At 38.3% G+C, this 23927-nt stretch overlaps 1 protein-coding gene across 2 annotated transcripts; it reads right to left on the reverse strand.

The window, feature by feature from the left end:
• Positions 1–6: 6 nt before the first annotated feature.
• Positions 7–18698, reverse strand: acp2 (acid phosphatase 2, lysosomal). 2 transcript variants are annotated; one of them, XM_088331462.1, is made up of 13 exons: positions 18509–18696; positions 14056–14151; positions 12391–12477; positions 9966–10026; positions 9768–9859; positions 9604–9702; positions 9403–9492; positions 9232–9315; positions 9108–9156; positions 7764–7852; positions 7554–7660; positions 6364–6539; positions 7–2025 (listed from the first exon to the last, which is right to left on the reverse strand). In XM_088331462.1, exons 1-13 carry the CDS (start codon positions 18593–18595, stop codon positions 1883–1885), a joined length of 1260 nt encoding a protein of 419 aa, XP_088187588.1. In that variant the 5' UTR covers positions 18596–18696; the 3' UTR covers positions 7–1882. The 2 variants fall into 2 exon arrangements, with proteins under 2 accessions (XP_088187588.1, XP_088187590.1); XM_088331464.1 differs by lacking the exons at positions 9768–9859; positions 9966–10026 and having other exon boundaries at positions 18509–18698.
• Positions 18699–23927: the final 5229 nt, after the last annotated feature.

The following is a 23927-nucleotide window of genomic DNA, read 5'->3' on the forward strand; positions in this document are numbered from 1 at the left end:
AAAACATGGTTGGAAAAAGACGATTTAATAATCAACCTTGACAAAATGATCTTGGATCAAGGCTAAATACACCTAAAAGTGCCGCCGCTGCACTAAACATCACACTAGCATTGAATTATGTTCCAGTGTTACGTTGCAAGCACTTTTAAATGCTTTCAAACACGTCTCCAACTTGTGAAGAAATAAAATCATTTCAGTTAAAAAGCACATAGTTGGAAATTCAAGCGAAAGTCAACCCAAATGAATTTTCTTTACAATGTTTATTTCCCACTATTCCAGACACAGCGTTCTGGTCAACAGCTATTAGAAAAGAAAACCTTTTCATCCTTTATTAGTGGCGATACGGGATGTCAAAAAATATAATTTACTTAGTTAATTAGTAATCATGTCTCTACTTTAGAAAGCAAATGCTCAAATGACTGTTTGTTACACAAGCCCTGCGAATCCTTTCAGTGGACAGCAAATTACAGTCGTTCAATCAGCTCAGTGGCCATACGGGTAGGGCGCCTGCTCCGAGACTGGGAGGTTGCTAGTTTAAGCTTCAGGCGGTCATAACTAAGACAACACCTAATGACTCCCAAGTCCAACACATCAGTTGGGTTGAAATGGACCCATGAAAATGTCATAGTAAGAATGTGGATACCATTAAAACTGAAACTGAAGTTCCTTAGAGATTGCTGAAAACATGCTGACCTTGGCAAGGCTGTATACGGACACAAAGTCCTGCAACTCATAGTGTCCTTTTGGGGATGAATTTAACATTTTACGGAGTTTAATGTTTTTTTTTTTTAAAGTTGAAACATTGAACATTTGGATATCAGGATTTGATTTTCTTACATTTAAACTCCATCCTTTACAATATATGCACAAATTGTTCTGAAATATTTTAAAGGAGTGAAGAAAAAAAAAGTAATTTATCAAAGTTGCCTTGATCTCATTTTACATGTGATTTTGAAGAACCAGATGGTGAGATGAGAAATTCTGATCCTTTTGACTTCATATGAATTCATTCGTTGATTTATCTTTCCTCATAAAATGTGTCGCGGGACTGTGCCGAGGGAAATCAAACAAAACAATGTGGATAAAATGGGATTCCTTTTCACATGTAATACTGTTTGGTGTTCTGATTGAATCATTACGAAAAAGAATGTGAAGGACTGGGCCAAGATAAACTCCGGCTCCTTCTGCTCAGCTCTTTTTTACTTTGTTTTCTCAGTCTGTTTTTTACAAAAGTTATTTATTTGGAAATTATTTTCACTGTTTTTGTGGCTGAACAGAGGGGAAAAAATAATATGGAAATCAAACACGCCAAATATATGAAATGCAGTGTCTAGACAAATAGGGACCCATAAAACATGCGTAATAAAAATTCCCTGGGTTGACTTGTTATCAAAACATTCCAATCAATGTGAACTTTTAAATACATTTTTTTACTTCCACTTAAAAATCGGTACTATGAAAATCCTTATAACTATCAAACAGCAAAGCACAATTTAAGGCATAATGGTCATTTGGGCTCGGATTTGTCAAAGCTAAAACAAATCACATGATTCAAGCAATTAACACGTTTTCAAGTAGGAAATGTAACCTCTAAATAAAAAATCTCAAAGTAAACATTTTTGACTTTCACACAATTGCACCAAATAAAATACCGCAGATCCCCTCAATAGGGATTCGAATCAGAAAAGCGGTCGGTTAAAGGTTAAAACTCGTGCGTGTCTCTAGCCCCAAACTCATTACTCATTAACGGGGATAGAAACAGCAGCAGTGAGTTCAAAACAGAATTGCTGGCGCTCCGAAAGGGAGGTCAAAGTTCATCTTCGCTGCTACCGTCCTGCGATGAGGAGCTTCTTTGATGGCAAGGGCCGAGCACGCACTTCTGTCACGACTCCTCGGCCACGCCGCTATTGATCTGCCGATAGCCCTGGTTGCCCAGCGGCTCCTTGTGCCGGATAATGGACAGGAAAAGGATGACGATGATCCCCAGCAGCAAGCAGCCGGACACTGCCAGACTGATGATAACCTCTGAAGGGTGGAAAAAAAAACACACATGTTAATGCTTGGTCAAAACAGGGATCTTAGGGTAGCTTGCATTCTGAATTTGTTTACAAAATTCAAACGGTGGTGCCTTGAAATATAAGTTCACTTGATTCTGTGACACAAATTAATGTTTCATAATGGAACTTAAAAGTCTCAACATAAAATATGTTAATATTTGTTGTTCTTTTCGAGGATAGAGAATGTCCGAACGTCGCCAATTAATCATCGACAATATTGCAAAACAGTGTTATGATATAAACTGTTAGGAAATATATCTTCAAATAAATGTATTTTTTTCTACTGGTGGATCATTTTAATGACTTTGAACATCCATTTTCTAAAGAATTACTTAAACATTGTTAGCAAAATAGGATGAGTTAAATTATCTGTCATCAGCTAAATTTTTAAAAGAGAAAGTTTGTTAGAGAAATATAGTAAAATAAGCTAAATCCACCAGGAGAAAAATGCTTTTTCCCCCCCAGAGTAAATGATAAGTTTATTCTGTTTTTGGTAATGGGCAAATGCGAAGGAGATGACCTTGGATCAGGTTGTTGATTTTTTTACCCAGGTTTAAGTTCATGATTCATCTTGTTGTAAATATTTCCAGGTTCTGTTAGTCCAAAAGTAAGTAGTTAACTATAAATTTAATCAGCTGTGCGACTGTATCCGGCTCGAAGGACCAAATCTTAAATTTAAACTTTGGTAGACACCCAAAATAAGGAGAAGACATCAATGGATTTTGAACCTTCAAGAAGAAACAGGGAAGGAAGCCTTCTGGTGAGAGAATTACATTCTCTGTTCCTTTGAGACTTCTTGTGATTAAGGTCTATACAAAAAACATGACTTGACCCGACTTATTTATGATTACAGTTCTGAAGTTTTCAGCTGATGATCTGCCATCAGTTATATCAGATGATATTTTCTTAATTATTTCCTTATAAATAAAAGTAGAAAAATGAGCAAAATGATCTGCTAGACTGGAAACAATAATTCATTTTTCGTCCAGTAATTTTATTTTTCTATAAGGAAAACTTTGTTATTTCTCACTACATTTTTTAGAAAAAGCAATCCGGGATTTTTCCCTGCCCACTGCCCAAAAAGTACGCTTGGATGGGCTTCAACAACCCTCCTCAGAAAAAAAGTGTTTCTAAAATGATTACGGTATATCATTAAATTAATTGGATTGGTCGTTGAAATAGTGTGGTCACTGAAAGATGTCCAAGCAGTCTTTGTTGCTCAATTGTTACCTCCTTTTTCCATCATTACAGAGAAAGTCAGGGGAATTGGTTTCTTTCTGTTCTGCTTTCATGTCTGTAGTTCAATAGAACCTTAAAATCGTTGGTAAACATTCTGGCGTATTTGGTGGGCGAGGCTTAGCCTGGAGGCAAAAGCCATGGCAAGATGATAGGTCAACAAGCGTGCGAGGTAAAAATTCAGCTTCGCATCAGTAAAAATGGGTGGTTTTGACATTACGGTTAATTAAACTACGTCACGTGTGATGCCACAGCCACAGCTTGATGCAAAACAAGACTTTCTCTAGTCAGAAAACATTGTTGCTGCAAGTTGTCATGTTGGGTGATTAGGTGCCAGAAATGTATAAAAACACGTTAGTGATTGTAAATTGAAGTTTTACAGGATCCCAGCAGACAGTCCTGATTAGAAAAAAAAAAGAGTTGTGGTTAAATGCATTAAAGCAAAAAGATTGGGGCACTCACCAAAAATTGCTCAGGTTTGCAGCTGCACTTCATATCAGGTAATATAAATGAAACGTTTATAATTGTTGCTATCAAGTCCATATTACTTATTATAATCAGTAAAATATCTTGTTATTTTCTTAGCTTCAATTAACTGTTAGCGTATAGCCTGAATGCCAACGTTAAACTAGTAAACACTTTGTGTGGCTGCTCGAAAAAGCACGCATTGCAAACAAATGTTGGCCACACAATCCAAAACATTTATGAGATACATTTAATCATTCATGTATTTATTATTATTTTTTTTAGGAGAAAACTCTCTTGATACCATTTAGGCTACATGCTAACAATCAGCTAAAGCAAATAAAATAAGATACAGACGCTCCCCTACTTAAGACCATTCGACTTACGTAAAATGGTAAATACCAACATTTTTTGGGATGTCGAAAAATATTCAGACATTGCTGTAAGTTATATTTTGTATTGTGTGCACCTTTTTCAGAGTACAGGACATTAGTGTAGTGCTTCTTTCTGCCACGTGGCTCTGTGAGAGGTCACCCAACATGCACCCCGAAGAAGAAATCCGGCTTCTACTTCCGGGATCGTATGTAAATATAACAACGTGTACTGTATCGCTAGAAGTTTGACGTTTTTATTGTTTAATATCTCGTGCATCCATTCAATATGGTTGGTGCAAAGTGTAAAGAATGAAAGTGGAATAAGAAAGCTTGACGCGGTTGAGAAAACAGTTGAAACGTTATTTTTTGGCCACATTTTACCACGGAGGAAGTCGTCTAACTCTTGAAGCTCATCTTCCAAAAGTGAGTTTAACTTAACTTTATTTATCTTTATAGAGCATATTATTTTATGAAATGTTTATTTTTTTGTACAAAACAATACAGGTTACTTATACAAGCCTTAAACATACAAAATATAGCACTGAAGCAACTTATGAACAAATTCAACTTACGAAGGATCATCCGGAACCTAACTCGTTCGTAAGTCGGGCAGCATCTGTACTTTGCTGATTTAAGTGATATGAACTTGATGATAGCCACATCTATAAAGGTTTCATTTCTCTTAACTGATATAAAGTGTGCACCGCAAACCCGAGCATTTTCAAAGAGTCTTTTCCCCTTAATGCATCTAACCACAACTCCCTTCTTTTTCTTTAATCAGGGGTTTCCGCTGGGAACCCGTCAAACGAAAATTACGATCACTGGCATTTTTTTCTCTGATTCTGACACCCAAATACAAAACATGACGACATTGGCCTTGAAAGGGTCTATTGGGCTTTGTGTCACGTGCATGAGAATTAATCGATGGGTGTCAGGCAACAAGTCCAATTCAACATATGCTCAAAATATTCATCAGCTAAATAAAATGTTGACGTAAAACAAAGGGGTAAAACATATGGCCCGCAAGCCAGATCAGGCCTGCAAGATTTAATCCAGCCCGCTGAGAGCAGCGCAAGAGAAAATGAAAATGCTTCAAACAACGACCTGCTGTTTAAAACATGTCCACTTGATGTCACCTAAGCCAGGCGCCACTCTCAAAGCAACTGTAGCCTGGATTTGGTGACAACCAGTTATCAACCGTAGAACATTTGATGTTATTGACTTAACCTGTTAAGACCCGAGCTTCTTGTTTGATGTGCAGGGTCTTAGCAGGTTAAAAAGAAGTCGAGGAAATAAAAAGATGGAAAAAAACGTAATTATTAAATCAATCATTTAAAGCAAAATTATTGGCACTTAAATGGGGGAAAGCTGTTTTTTAAGTTTGCATGAGTTTCCACAATTTATATTTAAGGGACAGTGTGTAATATTTGACCACTAGATGTCACTGTGTTGTGTAGAGCAAGCAAAAATGAATGAGATTACAATTTATGGGGACTTAAAAGTAACTGAACTGTACTATTCTTCTGCACAGCCTTTTCCAAAGAAAGAGACGAGAAAGTAAGGAAAAGAGAAAAACAGGGAAATTAAAAGCGTGAAAAGAATGGAAAAAGGAGGTAAAGAGAAAAAAGTAAGAGAAAAAGAACTTAAGAAAATGGCATTTTTTTTAGTTTCTTTGGGTTCATGGCGGACAAACAGCTCCATCTACGTGAGGCTAACGATATGTAAAATAATAATATTTTGTTTAATTTAAAGTTGTTGTAACCACAAGGAGGAGCTAAATAATACAAATTGTTCCCTAAACTATAGTGGAAATTATTTAAATTGAACTTTTTAAAAAAAATATGCTCAGTTAATAAACATTACAAGATAATAAATCTATGTGAAGGAAAAAAAAATACTCAATAATCGTATTAAAATCAAATCACAAAACTGAATCATAATTGCGCGCTTCCAAAAGATCTTCAACCCGACATTTATTATCCCAATTATTTGCAACTCTGGCCCCCGCAGGAGTGCTTTTTCCATCATGTGGCCCCTGAGCTAAAACGAGTTCGACACCCTTGCTGTAAAAATAGATCTACCTCAATCTTGACCACATAATTGAAAAATACTAGGACTGAAAGAAATCCACAAGAGAAACAAAAGCCTGCAGCGTGGTGAAAATTAGCAGCAAACCGTTCTAAAGATTCAGTTTCTATATTCAACAACATGGTGTTAGGTGTAACACTCACCTTTACTGCCTTTGCTTGTAGACAACTGACACTCCTTGTGTCTGTCCTCAGGAATGGACAGGTTTGTAATTCTCACAAACTCCTGTAGGGGGCAGTCGAGAGCACAGCCGGGCACCTGAACGGGGTATGGCGCAACGCTGCTGTCATTCCGGTAAAACATAGAAACTGACATGGCCCTGCAGACACAAAAGAAATGAAGTCACTTGTCTGGGGGTTTTCAGGACGACTAAGTCAGTTCTTCTCTTCATACAAGTACATCAGCGTTTTGCGTTTAGCCAGGGCCAGATTTGAAACGAAGGGCCCACATATTTCAATCAAATCCAAATAATGACATAAAATAAATTACACACACCCAAAATGTATATCCAGAACCTAATTGACTATTCATTCCTAAAATTCAGTCTCAACATTAACCATCTCCTTATACACAAACAACTTTGTGATTCATAGACATTTTATTATTTATTTTATCTATGAATCCATCCATTCAATCTAAACGACTTATATATATATATATATATATATATATATATATATATATATATATATATATATATATATATATATATATATATATATGTGTTCGCGCGTTTGTATAGGACTTATTGGCTCTGGAATTTACACAGAGGTACTTTAGGACTCTGCGGGTGTTTTTAGCTAGGTTTCATGTCAAGGCACCCACAATAAATACAAATTTAAAAAAAAACCATTAACAACTGCTTCAGGTGGTCTGCTTAAGTCGGGGTCTGTAACGCCCTCTGGTGGGGCAAATTGGGTATTGCAGCTGTTGACCACCGACCACTCCAAGCAGCTGAATCCAGGGATCAGAATGGAGATTTTCATTTTCAGCTGAAATAGCCAGGGTCAAAGTAAATTCTATTCTATTCCATCATTTGCCCTCATGTAGGTTTTAGATCAGGGGATGGTGTCATAATAGTCTGTAATAATAGTTTGCAATAATATTTGATCTGTGCAGCCCTTTGAGACTCTTTGTGAGTAAAGAATATACAAATAAACATGACTTGACTTTTATGATCCTGCTTGGAACAGTTTTGCACATTTACGCTTTTGGGTGCCAGGACAAAATTCTTAATAAAATACTTATGGTTTGCAGCCCTGGTGTGTGTGATTGTCTTTGTGTGCACGCATGTATGTTTCCTTTTCATAGGCAAGTGCTGGTGTATGCTTACCCGCTGTCATCTGAATATAGCTCAATCATGAGACAGGAAGCATAAGGTGGTTGTCTGCCATTGAAGATATTCAAGCTGGAATGAAGAGCCGCCATAGTAGTGTCATGCTGTTCAACACACACGTGCATTGAGTTTAGACTAAGTTTAACGTGAATACAGTAATCACATCCCAAAGTACGGTATTTAATCCTAGTGACTCCTAGATCTTACCGCAGAAAGCATCATCATTTTCAGACGCTGCTTCTCCTTTGATCCAGCCATTCGGGAAAGATTGTTAACTATTTCTCCTAATAGAATGCCTGAAAGAGAGACACTTTTAATAAATAATACAGGACAAGAATATTATGACTGCAATGCTTAACAGTGCCCTGAAAAAGTATTTGCCCCCTGCCTGATTTATGTGTATTTTGCACATTTATCAATCACAAAGCTTTCAAATCATCCAACAGATTTTAATATCACAGAGACAACCCAAGAATATACAAAATGCAGTTTTGAAATGTTGATTTTATTTTTTAAGGCACAAAAAAATGTTTAAAACTGCCACATTAGAGGGGTTTCTAGCATGAACTGCCCGTTTAGGGTCACACCACAGCATCTCAATTGGATTACGGACTTTGACTTGGCCACTCCACTACCCTCATTTTTGTTCGTTCATTGAGCCACTCAGAGGTGGACTTGCTGTTGTGTTTTCAGTTCGTTGTCCTGCTGCAAGATCCAAGCGTGCTTTTATTTAAGGGCATAAAGTGATGGCCAGACGTTCTCCTTCATGGTCTTCTCTTTAACACCAGAACTCAATTTTTCCGTCAACCAAAAAAGGTTGTCCTGGTCCTGAGGCAGCATAGCAGCCCCAGACATCACACTGCCACCATCATGCCTTACTGACGGCATTATGTTCTTTTTGTCAAATGCTGTGTCAGTTTGACCGATACGGGTTTGTCAGGACCGATACCGAAGTATAAGGTGGAAGCCAATAACCAATATTTAGAGTCGTTATTCATTTGCTGTGAAACCTTAAAAATTGGTGTAAGAATTTTATAATAATGCAAAATGAAACAAATCATACTTGTCATGAATTCAAATAGAACTTAAATAGCTTGTCATCACACTCTTGGAGTAATCGTAGTTGGTCAACCACTGCTGGGAAGGTTTTGCAGCTGTTCCCAGTTTTATCCATTTGTCTAAGAGAGACATGTTCTTGCACGAGCCATAAAAGCAGTTGGGCAGAGGTTGCAATGATGACACAAGCCAGAAGACGGCATCAGAGAGTATAATATTTTGACGTTGCAGACACCACCTTCAAGAGTTTTATAAATAGGCTAATAAACATTTGTTCTAAAATATTCCCTGACATTTTGGGTGTTCATGGTACAAAGTTCTGATTTACAGGTCAGTCTGGTTACTAGTACAAAAACTTTTGCTATGAGTAAGGAACCACATGTTTGTGTGCAATTTGTGCTTGTGTACAGTGGAGTAGTAAGACTGCATTTTTTCCACACGTTAAGCAAGTTCTACTTTTAAAAATGAGTATGTCAGAGCAGACTGAAAGCATACCTCCCTGCAGCCGACTCTTCTCCTGATGTTTGTAGACCTCAAATATAACCTAAGAGAAGGTAGCATATGTGGGTTACCAACAGTTCGTGTTGCAACAAATTCAAATCCAGGAAATTGTTTTTACCCGGAATCCAAAGTCTTTCAAAATGCGCAGCCTTTCCCAGATAGAAGGGGTCACCCAATCAGGAGCAGTCTTGTTATGACGTGACTAAAAACACATTTATATGAGATTTTTATAAGAAAGAAGCCATTGCCAAAAAAAAGCTTAATAAAAGAGGATGTTATCAATATTCACCTCACAAAAGAGGGTGTCATACACACCCCAGACTGAATCTACAGTCATCACCTTCAGTCCTGTATTATTCCGCACCAGCTCCATAATATCCTTCAAGCAAAAAATAAAATAAAAACAGAAGGCTTTCCTTAATCCAGCTCTTTCAATATAAAGCTGCTATGCTTTAATTACAGTTAATCTCATGAGGGGGCGCGGCCAAACCTTGTTTGCAATTGAGATGTTGACATATTCTTCTGTTTGCTCAGTCTCTTTCATGAGCTCGTCATAGCGAGGGCAGTCTCTCTGCGGGAATGATAGCAGCTGAAAAACACATAAAATCGATTGAATATCCTCAGTATGATCACTTATAATGTCCCCAAGCTGACCTTCTCTTCACTTTGTGGGACCGTGTGAATAGGGATGGGCTGCCATTTGATGTTTGGCGTGAAGACCTGCCTACCTTTAGGTGGGTAAAGACCTGCAAAGCAGGCTTGCTTAGAATTTCAGGACTTTGAACATGAGCTTTTTGCAACAAAGCACTTAGATTGAAGTATTATTAATAAAACAAAACTTGATGGTTATACCTGCCAGGTTGGCTTCGGCGCTCATCAGAGTGCGATCGTAGTCCGTGCTGCGAACTAAGATCTGAGGAAACAGTGGTGCATTCCAAGAATTGTAATTATGTAGCAGGGCTGGCGATATGGCCAAAAAAGAAAATCGCAATTTCATCAGTCTGGAACTTCTGGACAGTTATCAATTGAATCAAGAAACCCCAACGGATGCACTTTCTTGGGGATCCAGGAGTGGGTAGTGCACACCCATGTACATGCAGAGAAAATTGGATGCATTTCTGCCTTCAGTCTGGGCACCACATATGCTATCTATCCCATTCATATAGTATTGTGTATGTCAGCGGACACTACCGTCGACTCCCTCGTCCTACAGCACACTACATGCACCAGTCCCCACGAAGGGAGCAGTCCCATAGACATGTTAACGCCCGGCGTTCAGGTTGCTAATGAATCGTGCATGTGCCAAAACGCAAGTTGCACTCTGCAAAGCAAAGTGTCTTTGTGCATGTGTGTGTGCGTGCGTGCGCCATGCGTAATGGAAAGGTATCCCTCTGTTGTTGTAATGGGAATTTCATATTTTTGAAAAGCAGCTCATTCGGCTCGGCTCACCGAAAAAAACAAATCTCTTTTGACATGGGTCACTAAAAAGAACCGTCTCTTTTGGCTACCAAAGGGCTCTTTAGATTGTTTCTGTTGCTTTGATCAATTTATTACCAATTATTGTGTGACGTTTTGCGCAAAATGACTCAGAGGGGAAAAATTAAAAATAAAGAAAAATGATAATGAAAAAAGAAACGATATAAAAAAAAAGGAAAAAAGGAAAAACAGGGGGAAAAGGAATATAAAAGAAAAAGGGGAAAAGAAAAAAAAGATGAAAAGCGTGAAAAAAATAAGGAAAAGACGAAAAAGCTAGGAAACCTAAAACAAAAAAAAACAAAAAATAAAAAGGGAAAATAGAGAGCAAAAGAGAAAAGCAATAAAAATAGAAAGCTATGAAAAAAGAAAAAAATAAGGGAAAAGAAAACAACAGAAGAAAAAAGAAAACAGTGAAACAGAGAAGAAAGCAAGAAAAACATAAATAAGGGGAAATAGCAAGAAAAAAAGAAGTAAAAAGTGATTAAAAATGTAACAAAAGAATAAGAAAGAAAAAGGTAATTATAAAGAAAAGAAAGCAGTAAAAAACTAAGAAAAAAGAAAAGGACAAAAAAGAAAAGAAATGAGGAAAAAACAAGAAATAACGGGGGGAAAAATAAAAATATATTACCATTAATAATGTAATATTATGCACAAAATTAATATTTAAAAAAATATATCTATTATTCTACTAAAATATAGACATTTGTCATTTCCTAATTCATTTTATATTTCATTTTTGTTTTATTGTTTGTTAATGCAACATCCATTGTAGCCTGGTCATCCTGAAAGGGGGGTTATTTCAAGGACCTTAAAAGACAATTTTTCTATTTCTCAAGTACCATTAAAAGAAGAAATCCGGTGTTAGTCATGTATTTTACAGATCTACAAATGTATCTGCAATTTACATAGGTGTTTTTTTAATCTTGCATGATCATTTATCAAGAAATATGATTTTTGGTTTTGAGTAAATCGCAAATATATTTGTGGATCTGTAACAAAATGTGTGTAAATATTTTGAGACAAATCTCTCGCCACATAGGTGTTGGGTAAAATGATTTTAATATGCAGCTTACGTTTTCAATTGCAGAAAGTTCTTCCCATTACCATTTACCATTGGGAAAACACTATCTTAATGTTTTGCATGGCCCAACATTAAAGTCCATAATTGATACGTTATCCTTGCACTAATACACATTTTATTTCATGGTGCCCTGTTTAGGTGTAGCATGCACCGGTCCTCTTGGGCGCCAACCGTAGGTGGCTATGACAGTTCATAGGACCGCACCATACAAATTGATCGCAGCTGCCGTCGATCACGAGGGAAGAAGAAATACAATAGCAAGCAAAGCCACCATAGAGCATTGTGATTTTTAAGCAGGCTTGTTGAGAAATATGGCAAGAATTTCAAGAATTTACAAGCAATTCACCCAAAATTCAAGCACTTTTAAATGCTTGAAAACAACAATAAAAGTCAAACTTTTTGAGGATTTTAAGCACCAATGCGAACCCTGCGCTCTTTAAATTTGCTAGAATGTCATGAGTATTGAGTAACTGCATCAAATTCCAACCTTCATATTCACAAACCTGGCCAATAATAGAGTACATATTCTTAGAATGACAAAATAATCAAATTGATTTAAGATAACTGCCAAGCCTATTGCAACTTAACAGCTAACCAAATGCTCTATATTTCCATGATTGGAAAGACAGCCTTTTTGATCACAACACAATAGCAGGGTGAACTTTAACTTGGGGTTACGTGATTTCAATAAACCTTTTCAACAGGACATTTTACACTTACCTCATGTCGCAGGTAGCTTGCATTAAGAAAGCCATCATAACGCTTCCTCAAAAACTGACCAAGCTCTAAATGCTGCCGCATCCCTTCCTGAGGAAAAACGGCCAAGAAAATGAGGGGTTAATAATTCCTTTTTTAAAATTCCATAATAAATTTAAAATGGCATTCGATTTGCATCTTTTAGATCCAATGCAAGGTCAGTCAGGTTAATGTCGTGTTTTGTTTGATCTGACTGCATCGACTGGTTTGGTCAACTCTTCCTATTTTGTAGGACCGTTTGCAGCACTAGGTTGCTATTTTAGGCACCTCTCTAAATGGTTTTAGAACCTAGTCAGAACCGTTTTATGTTAGGCTTGGTTACTCGGAGGCCTGATTTGACCCACTGTCTTAGAAGTACATAAGCTTCAAGAGGTACTACTCTGTGGTAGAGTGGACGGAAAAAAAGCGATCCAACCATTATATCAACCACATGAACCTTTCTTATTCCACTTCTGTTTCAAAAGAAACGGCTCGCCTCTTCTTTACCCTTTACACCAACCATATTGAATGGATGCGCGAGATATTAAACAATAAAAATGTCAAAGTTCTTAGCGCACTGGCGATAGTATAGACATGGTTTAGGCTGTATAGAATGTTTACACACGAACTAGGAAGAGGAAGTGGATTTTTTTTTCTTCCGGGTGGATGCTGGGTGACCTCCTACAGCGCCACACACTGGTAGCGACGGAAAGAAGCACCACAGTACTATCCTGTACTCGGAAAAAGATGCGCACAATACAAAATGTAACTTACAGCAATGTCCGCATAATTTTCGACATCCCGAAAAAATTGTTCATTTCTACAGTTTATCCTAACTCGAATGGTCGTAAGTAGGGGAGCGTCTGTAACCTTTTATCCGCTGGTTTTGTTATTTTATTTACTGCTTGCGAGTTGGACCTTGATTTAAAAAATCCACTTATGTGTGGATGACAATCAGGTTCAAGTCCTGTAAACAAGGATACTTTTGTTCAAACTACAGGGGGGAAATGTCTAATTTTAAATGTAATAAAAAGTGTAATTCTTCACAATTGCACCAGGTTTTACCAGGTTTATCTCATGTAAAAACTAGAACAAATTATAGTTAAAAGAAGGAACTTGTAATATCATAGCAGATGCTCATTGGATGAAAATATATCTGATAATGAGGAATAACATCCGTCATCTGCTTTATCAAGTCATTCTAAGGATGTTTTTCCTTTGTTTAATATATATAATAGTTCCAAAAAATAATAATAATAATACAACAAAAAGGGGTAAGTCAATCATCACCACTGTAGGACAGTATGGCAATTATTTTTAGTGGAAAAAGGAAACAAGTTACTAGTTTGGTTGTGGTGGCGATTGAACATTGATCTTCTGGACCTTATCCTGATTGTACGTCTAAAAGGTGGGCTCACACTTTAAATTTTCTTCATCTTAGGCTAATGTAAAATCTCACATTACTTACCAACAACACATTATTCCTTCACGTATGTTGGTTGGAAGAATAATTGTACTGTCAAGAACTTGTTCATTTTACCGTCAAATTATTTTTTAAGGATCAGGCTTTTAAAACATTTAATTTGAAGGTAAGAAGGTAGGAGGAGGGAACAAGAGTTAATTATGTTTTATTAAAAGATAATCCATTACCTGTGAAAGCTGTCCGAAGCCTTGAGGCCAGTCGCTCTCTTGGTATGGATCAGTGGGATAGGCTTTAACTGGTGATCTGTCCCCATGTCGAAACAACTGAATGAATGATAAAAAAGAAAAAAAACTAAAAAACCATCACAAAAGATTGGGCCCTGCGATTGGCTGGCAACCAGTTCAGGGTGTCCCCTGCCCACTGCCCGATGATTGCTGGGATGGGCTCCAGCACCCCCGCGACCCTACTGAGGATAAGCGGTGCAGCTAATGAGACAAAAGATTGGATTCCAGATCCTGTATCTAGTGAGGACCCGTTTTCCTAACACTAAATCCCACACCTGCGCCAAACAACCAAAAGACTTAGTTATGCAAATGTGAAAACGTTCTAAAGGAAATCATGTACTATAACATCTAAAAAAAGCCTTTTGTTTTGTCAAAAATAGCTACAGTGTGCTTTTTGTTGTATGGATGTCAAAACTGTTTGTACCATTTTGTCAAACAAAAACCCACTATCACTCAAAAGACAACTCCCAAAAAGCACTGTGGCTCATCAATATACATTTGAGGAAAGTCTCCACTCATGTCAAGTCAAGTCAAGTCATTTTTATTTGTATAGCCCTAAATCACGAAGAGTCTCAAAGGGCTTCACAGATTATTACATTGTATTACACAGACTATTTTTCAGGATACAAGACAAAATTAATCTCAATTATTTGTGTGGAACTTTTGGATTAGAATTTCATGTTCTCCACATTTCTCAATGTTTATTGTCTTCAATGACAGAAGAGCAATCATTGAATAGAAATCAAGACATTTTGCTGATGTCAGTACTGGTCACAAATTCAATTTATTGTTTTTTAAAAAAGGTCCTTATGTTGGTCATCCCACCCATGTAGGTGATCATTTTAACAGATTATTGACCAAATTAAGGGTCTTTTTAACGGAAATCATTTTAGAGCGACCTGGTGGAAACATATGTTGGCCTGGAGAGGGATAGGCGCCACTAAGCTGTACTTGCCCAAGACACATAACAGGAAATAGTGCCCCTACGGCGCTAGTGGGTAAGGGATCCAACTCAAGCAATTAAATTCTCAAATTTAGAGAGCTGCCATAGTTTTTGCGTATTTTCTGGCACTTTATGGGAAGTAAATCATCTTGAATTGTACAGTAGTACATTAAATTCAAGGTAGATTTCAGGATACATCAAATGAGATAATAACATTTTTATTTATCGGATGACAAATCAATCAACATATTTATCAAAATAATATTGGACTTAATACACAAATTAAATTTCTTATGTGGAACATAGATATATTTAGGGGGTGGGGGAGTGTGCGTCGTTATTACATTCTGAACATTAGTTATGTACAACAAGCAAGAGTAACTGCAATTCGCCCCATCGGGTTGAGCAATATTACTGGGGGAAATCTTCATTATTATATTGTTTTAATTATTTACTGACCTGCTTGTAAATGTATATTAATTCACCAACTTTAGTTTGTTTTGGTTGTTTCGCCTCATTGTTTTGCTAGCACACAGCAGTTTGGTTGACTTAAGGTGCTATGTATAGAGAGAGCTAAATTAGCTATCTAGAATTTAGAGTCAGCAGATTCTAAGAACAAACATGGAGGTAACACTGTCTGATACAAAGAGGATGCGATGGAACGTCACCACACAAGCAGAGTAATCAAGCTGTGTGAGTGTGGGTGTATCCCTCAACCACTAGGGTCGTAGGGGCACCATTTTCTGTGGTGTGTCTTGGGCAAGTACAGCCTGGTAGTGTCCCTCCCTCACCAGGCCAACAAATGTTTCCACCCAGTCTTGAACCCGGATCTTTCTTGTCTGAGGCGAATGCTGATGTCAATTTTTGTCCGGGGGAAAAAAAGCAAAGTGCTAACAGATGCCTCAACATTATGACCTAAATGTGATGTGGTTGTTTTCACTGGAATAAAATATTTCAGCGCAAGGTGTAATTTCAGTCATGCTGTGTGTCTCAATATGAAGTCTGGACGCTAACGAGAGCCCTGTAAAGCGTGAATAGACTTTTCAGCTCGACAGCAGACAGTTCTTAACTTTAGCATTGTTGAAACGTAATGCAATACTTGCAAGACTGAGTGTCAGATGTCATTTCCCCTCACACCGGAAAAGCAGCATAAATTCGTGTGCATCAGGATTGTGGTGGCAATTTTGGTACATATCTTACAAACATGCTTGAAAACTGCACCAATTTGTGTACTTTACTCCCATGCTTATCTGGTTTTTGGCCTTTATCATGTTGTTCAGAAAAAGCTCACAAATACCGTGTGACATCTTAATCAGTTAAATCATTATCTGGAGCAGTGGTCAACAAAACAACTTTTGTTTGGAGAGGGGAAAACATCAATGTTGTAGATTGTACTAAGTGAACATTCTACTATGAAAACAACGTGAAAGACGAAATAAGTGATGCCTAAAAGTGAATTTCCCTTCGGGGATGAATAAAGTATCTATCTATCTATCTATCTATCTAAATGTTGACGTGCCACATTATGACTTGGTTCAAAAATATTTCAATTCTCACAACGCCGACAGATTCTGTGTCCGTCTTTACATACTAAATCCAACAAGGGCTGTCAGCATATTATCAAGTGTAATTACAAAAGATTGTCATCCAAAGAATGGCTGTAAATAACGCTAAAGCACACACTCAGTGTAATGTGTCTAAAATGTGAAACTTGTCCCTCAAGTCACATGGTGAAGAAGGGCAGAATGTTGTCACACTGAGGAACCAAATAATTATCATCTGTATACTAGTGGAAATTCAAATCGTGTAAAAGACCATTTTCACAAGGCCCTAAAAACAGCATTGTTGGTTTAACCATCATCAGTCGTTTTGTAGCTTGTTAAAAATGTTGCAATAACAACAAGAATAAAACATATAATTGAATGTAAATGTTCTGCCTTTGTGTAGCGCTTTTCAAGTCAATGAAGACCTCCCAAAGAACTTTACAATGTGCTTCACACTTTAACCTTTTACACACTAACTAACCGATAGCAGTGTCAGCCATGCAAGGCAACTACTTGCTATCAGGGGCATTAGTGATTCAGTGTCTTGTCCAAGGACACTTCGACATATAAAACGGAGGCGAGAATCGAACCTTCGACCTCTTGATCCCAAGACGAGCGCTTTACCCCCTGATCCAAAGCTGCCCCAATTAGAAATATTAGGGGTGAACTGGCCAGTCGTATTTGATTGTAAAATTTACCAAATTCTGCTGAAGTGCTGGCTTGAAGCTAGCAATATTCAAACAGTATTGAGACACACACTCGACACTGTATTTATTATTACTGATTATTATTCCCTTACAAATATACCTTGTAAGTTTCAATTGTATTTACTTGATTAGACTTCCCTGTCTTATTGCAGTACAGTATTTATTTAAAAAAAGTAAAATCATTATATACGAATTATACAGACTAGGCCAAATGTTTTCTTCCAGGAACATTTGAATGTTGCTCTGCATTGGATAACAAATGCTGTACTTTAGTTTCTTAGTCAATATTAAGGAGATGAGAACAAATTGCTTAAATATTTGCCAAAAAATTAGATAAGGACGTTGTTCGTTCGTTACCGGATAGCTTACTTAACACTATTCTGTGGAATTAATGAAATTATTTATGGGCAAAATTAACACTACAGGAAGGAACAAGATCAATGAAGTTTTTTAAAGAGTGGATGACCAACTAAACATGATAAATATCCTTCCATTGAAAAAGTATCTTAACCCTCGAGTTGTTCTCATTTTAATGGCCATCTTTGTACTTTTTATAGCCTATAGCTTACAATGGAAATGTGAATAAAAACTAACTCATTTTTTCTTCTTTAGGGACCAATCTAGGAAAAGTGTTAGCATTTACTCTTTTAGCTAGCTATCATGCCCCTTTTGGTTTTGTTTTTACCGGGGTATAAACTTTACATTACAATGTTATTATCATTGATATAATTATATTTGGCCTTTGGATTCTAAACCAAGTTACTGATGTACCTTTACCGTATTTTGCTTAAAATATTCCCGTTTCTACAACAATATTTAATATAGCTGATGTTATATTTTACTAGTTATTTTGTTGTTGTTTTTGTGTGGTCTGTACAGCCCTTTGAGACTTTTTGCAATAAAGGGCTATACAAATAAATATGAAAATAAAAACACCGTGGCGAGGACAACAGGAGGGTCATGTTTTTGCGGGCAAGAGAAGTTCATTAAGGACACCGTGTGATGTCATGACCACAAACTAGGTGAAATGTTCAATAAATTAAAAGTTTTCGCACTTTGAATTCAAGTTGTAATCATATTTATTACCATATTTGCTATGGGGCAGCACGCCAATCTTTATATGTCCGACTGCTTCGGTATCTTGTTCACCAGGCGTCTACTTGATACGGAATTCGCAGCATATTATGATCAAATATACTCACCACGGTTACATAAAGCAGTTTCTTGTCCACCTTCACCTCCTTGCAGAACGCACTCACCGCCAAGAAGAGTAGAAATGTAGGATGCATGTCAACAGGCAAAAGACGAGTCGAGTTATTCTTGAGCGAACTGCAACAGCTTTTTAGCTAAGCGGCTCGCTGTGTGTCACGTGACACTACGGGAGGTTCACGTGAATGAGCATAGACATACGCGACATAGTATCCGCCTTTAACATCTCTCCCTCTGTCCGTATACGACACCGCGTCTGCCATTGTCGATCAAGTCAAGTCAAGTCACAAGGAGTCTCAAATGGCTGCACAGACTATTGCAAATTATGGACTGTTATTACACCATCCCCTGATCTTAAACCTAAACGAGGGCGAGGAAAAACTCAAAAATCTCAGCATGAGGAAAATTAGGAAAACTGCAACCGCACATTAGGTAATCCCCCCTTTCAGGATGACCAGGCTCCAATGGATGTTGCATTTACAAACAATAAAATAAAAAATGAAATATAAAATAAACAAAGAATAATATAAAATAAAAATCAAATCAAAATTATGAGCAACCAATACATTGTCAACATGAAATATAGGTCAATCATAAGCTATAGAATATGAGTGTCTTTAAGCCTAGGTTTAAACAGTTTCACTGAGGTTGCAGATCGAATCTCAGTGGGCAGAACATTCCACAGCACCAGGGCCCGAATGGAGAACGCTCTCGAACCTGTGATTTCTTCTTGGCTCTTGGGATCACTTTTGTCGGTTAAATCTTTAAATATTATACACATCCCCGATGTAGTGGTGATTTATTACATACTTATTACTTAAGAATCCCTCCACCCTTGCGTTGAGTTAGGCATGAAATAATTTTTAGTTTTCTTTTTACTTCATTTATCTTTTCTGTGCATTTCCGCTGCACTTTTTGTTCGCTTGAAAATTGTTAACTTTGTATCGTTGTTTGACTGTTTAAATTTTGTTTGCAATGCTGCAATGATCAATTAAGAAAGTGTTTAACTAACTTCTCAGGGCACACCATCCACCGAAGATGTTTAAAAATTAATTCCTGACCCCAGACTTGGCGTTTTCTTTTTGGGCTTTAATTATCATTGTCACAGTTGCCCATTGCCCTCACTTGGCCCCGCCCGTTTGGCGCCAGCTGCGGCTCGTTGCCTTAATGGCTTCCACCCTATTTAAGCTCAGTGCTCTCACTCACCTCTTGTCAGTCCATCAAAGAACCTCTGCACCCGCAGGACGTGTGGTTCGACTCTGTCCGGTCCGGCTTGGGAATCCTGTCCGGTATCGATCCTGTCTATCTTGTACTGTTTGGTATCTGACTCCAATCCCCAGCGTCTGCTATCGTTCCCGTCTGTCTCGTCCTGATATCTGACTCCAGTCTCCAGTATCGGGTACAATCCCGTCTAGCTTGTACTGTTTGATATCTGACTCCAGTCTCTGGTATCGACCCAGTCTGTCTTGTCCTGTCTGATATCTTGCCAGTCTCCAGTATCCGGTATCGATTCCGCCTGTCTCATCTCATCTCATTATCCTCATTAGGGTCGCGAGGGGCTGGAGCCCATCCCAGCCATCTCCGGGCAGTGGGCAGGGGACACCCTGACCTGGTTGCCAGCCAATCGCAGGGGACACAGGGACAGATAACTCAATCGCTCATTCACACCTAGGGGACAATTTGGACCGGCCAATTCACCTGAGATGCATGTTTTTGGAACGTAAGAGGAAACCGGAGTGCCCGGGGGAAACCCACGCAAGCACGGGGAGAACATACAAACTCCGCACAGGAAGTCTGGAGCTGGATTTGAACCCACGACACGTTCCCATGACATGAGCTGTGTGAAAACGTTACGCATCTGGGTCCTCCTCCCGTTCTGGTTTTGACATTCATGTTGCCTAAATTGACAGTATATTGTTTTTATATGTGCTCACCGACACCATGGCTCCAGAGGAACTACTGTACAGGTTATTCATTTGGTTCATTATTTTGCCGTAATTTTGGATTTTGCTATATTTTTAACCAGGTATTTTTTAAAGTTTTAATATATGGTAATTCGGTTTTTCTGGGGAAAAAAATTGCAAAAATTATCAGTCGATGGAATCAGATTTGTTTCTACTACGTTCTAACATTGTTCTTTTTTTTTCTTTGAATAAATTAAATGAGAAAATAAGAGTTCCCACGACAACCTCATGAGCAGCCAATTAGTATATAAAACGACAAATAATAAACTGCTGCCACTTACTGTAATGGATGTTACTCGTCTGGGAGACGGCAAAGATATGGGAAAGGGCGTACTTTTTATCAACACTGGTTCAAAAACACCTTTTGATGTCTCAAATAATACCCCCTCATTCGTTAACTACACTTCATAATACTACACAATGTACAGTTCGTATTACTGACATGACAATTAAAAAAAACAACAATCTGGCAACGTGTAAATTTTAGTCGACTCAAACTTTGAACACTAAGAGATTGTAGAATATATATGATGCAGGGTCTATGTTGCTATGTATCTGAGCATATTTGTATTGAACTATTTTATTGTTGTGTGTAATTTATCTTCTATGACATTTGAACGTGAGGAAAAAGGAAAGTACCCCGGATCTTTGACCCTAAAATTTTTAATATATCCACCCATCAAAACAATCAGTCCATTCATTTTGAACCGGAACAGAATCGAATCGGATCAGTTTTGTTGCTATCCAACAGAAACAGTAAATAGTGTTGTTCACCACATGTAGCAGGGCATTAACTTTGCAGCAGCATTGTTAGATAGATAGATAGATAGGTAGATACTTTATTCATCCCCGAAGGGAAATTCACTTTTCCAGCAGCATCCCTGAGCTGAGAACAATCATGTCAACTTCACTTCCCAATTCACAGATACATGCGGCTCAGACTATTCAAATTTCTAAAAGTCCTATGCACTCGTCATTTGTTATTCGTTGTTATTCACTCCACTAATTGATGGGTCTGTGTGAGGATTCCTCACACCAATAACAATGTTTCATTGGAGAGGTAGGATTTTTTTTAGGTCAAAGTTACATTTATATTGGAAGGGCTTCTCCTTTTTTTGCCCATTTGCTTTTATCTTGTTTTTTTAGTAACGCCTTTCCGTAACACGGAACACGTTGGGAAGAGGGAAAGAGGGGGGAGGTTGGAGAGTGTTTTTATGCTCGTCGCGGCAGTGTTTTGTTAGTGTAGCAATAAAATGGTAAAAATAAGAAAAGGCTTGTTTCAATAAAGCCCAAACGCCAACACAAACCCCAAAGAGATGAAAAAAAGAGTTTAACAAAGCATGTCCAAGAAATGCATGCACTTGCACGCACATCGTGAATGAGCTGACCGAGGCTGCGATTATGACTTTAAGCCAGGAGATGGTAGGAGTACATTTCAAATTCCGTTCATCAACTTAAAGGGATTACAAAAGACCTTTTTTTCCTCAATCAGGCACAGAACGAGTAGTGTTCCTCCCTACAATCATGCAGATATTGAACGCGCTCAAGAATTTAGTTCTCAAAGTAGACAGTTTGACCTTCTTTCCCCTCAGTGAAGTCAACAGAAGACAACAAGGAATCAAAACAATGGCAGGTCCCTTTGAAAAATAGACAGAGATTGTTGTAATCAGCTAATGCACAGCGCTCATTTTTGCTTGGAGTAATTGAAACTTTGCTCGCCATGTCGCTGGGGGACTTCTGACTGTTTTTTCCAAATTGTGTGCTTCGATCATCAAAATCTGTGTGGGGTAAGTTTACCTGCAGTTGTGTACTGCATCGGTTCCAATTTTTGCCTTCGCCCCCTTTTAGGTATGTGATTGTGACTTATCCTTTTGTGTTTTTCGCCACGTGTCTTGCAATTAATATAATAATATCCAGATAGCTCACCCGTTAACGTACAGGCTCCTGAAGGCTTCCAGGTTAGCCCCGTTAGCAGTCGGCAAGCTGGATACCCTGCCGTGTTAATTGTTTTTTTCCCGGCTGTGTGCATGTTTGTTGCTGTAATTGTTTTTTGTGTTTGGCTCTCAGATATCCAGCCCCGTTTTTTCGCCGGTCCCAGTTAGCCATTTTTAGCAGCCAGCTAGGCAGGCATTATCTGGGAAAATAATCGAAACATGCGAATGGCATGTATCTCGATAATATGCAAAAAACATGTACTATTTTCTGTAATTTTGTATGTTTTAGAATTTGGGTATCCCTTTAAACATTTTGAGGGTGTCATTTCATGATTACTGATATTTTAAAATTCAATTTTGGGATTTTTGCAACATAGGAGGTGCACCAAAGAGAGTAATGTTTGATTCGTCCCTACTACTATATATGAAATATATCATTCTGTAGTACGAAACATCACCTTCACTTAACCACCATCGTCGTTGAGGCACCACTTCCTGTGGTGTGTCTTGGGCAGGTAAAGCCTGGCAATGCCAGTCCCTCTCCAGGCTTGTTTTCCTTTGGGTAGGGGTTTGCTCCCCCACAGGAAACAGGTAGTATTTGTTTCCATGGTTACCAGTAACTGTACAAGCCTCTCCCTCTGACTCAGTTACAGCACCTTCATCATCTGGCCGCCTCTATTTTTTGGAGTATAGTGTCGTCCTGCTCTTCAGAGACGAGCCGGACCTCAGCATTGACGGGCAATTGGCGTGTGCAATCAATACTGATACTGGGGAAAACCTGTTTTATCCTAAAATGTTGAGTATTACATCGTACCATTCTAATTGCATCACTTGTGGCTTTCATAAAGCATAAAGAGTGCTATAAAAACTTTTTCAAGGTAAAGAATATAGTGACAAGGATATTATAGACTAAATATAAACGGCGGCGCAGTGGTTAGCGCGTGTGCGGCACAGTTCTGAGGTCGTGGGAACCTCCTGCGTGGGTTCAAATCCAGCTACCGGCCTTACTGTGCGGAGTTTGTATGTTCTCCCCGTGCTTGCGTGGGTTTCCTCCGGGCATTCCGGTTTCCTCCCACATTCCAAAGACATGCATTTCAGGTGAATTGGCCGGTCCAGATTGCCTCTAGGTGTGAATGAGCGAGTGAGTTGTCTGTCCCCGTGTGCCCTGCGATTGGCTGGCAACCAGTTCAGCGTGTCCCCTGCCCACTGCCCAGAGATGGCTGGGATGGGCCCCGCGACCTTAATGAGGATAAGCGGTACAGCAAATGAAATGAGACAATAACACATATAAATTGAAAGGTTAGTCTTAAAATTATTGCCATTGTGACGTAATCGCTACTAATTTAGTAGCAGTTAAAAAGCCAGAAGATGGCAGCATTGCTCCAAAGTGACGTTCCAGTACAGCACACTGCATGAACCCTTTGACACATTTGCTGAACTCGTCCACTCAGATGTAAGAAATGGTGATATATTGTGCAGCAGTCGAGTTATTTGACGCATAATGAGCAAAAGCA

Source organism: Urocampus carinirostris, chromosome 3 (assembly GCF_059441175.1).
Source record: "Urocampus carinirostris isolate Australia breed hairy pipefish chromosome 3, RoL_Ucar_1.0, whole genome shotgun sequence".
Lineage (NCBI taxonomy): Eukaryota > Metazoa > Chordata > Actinopteri > Syngnathiformes > Syngnathidae > Urocampus > Urocampus carinirostris.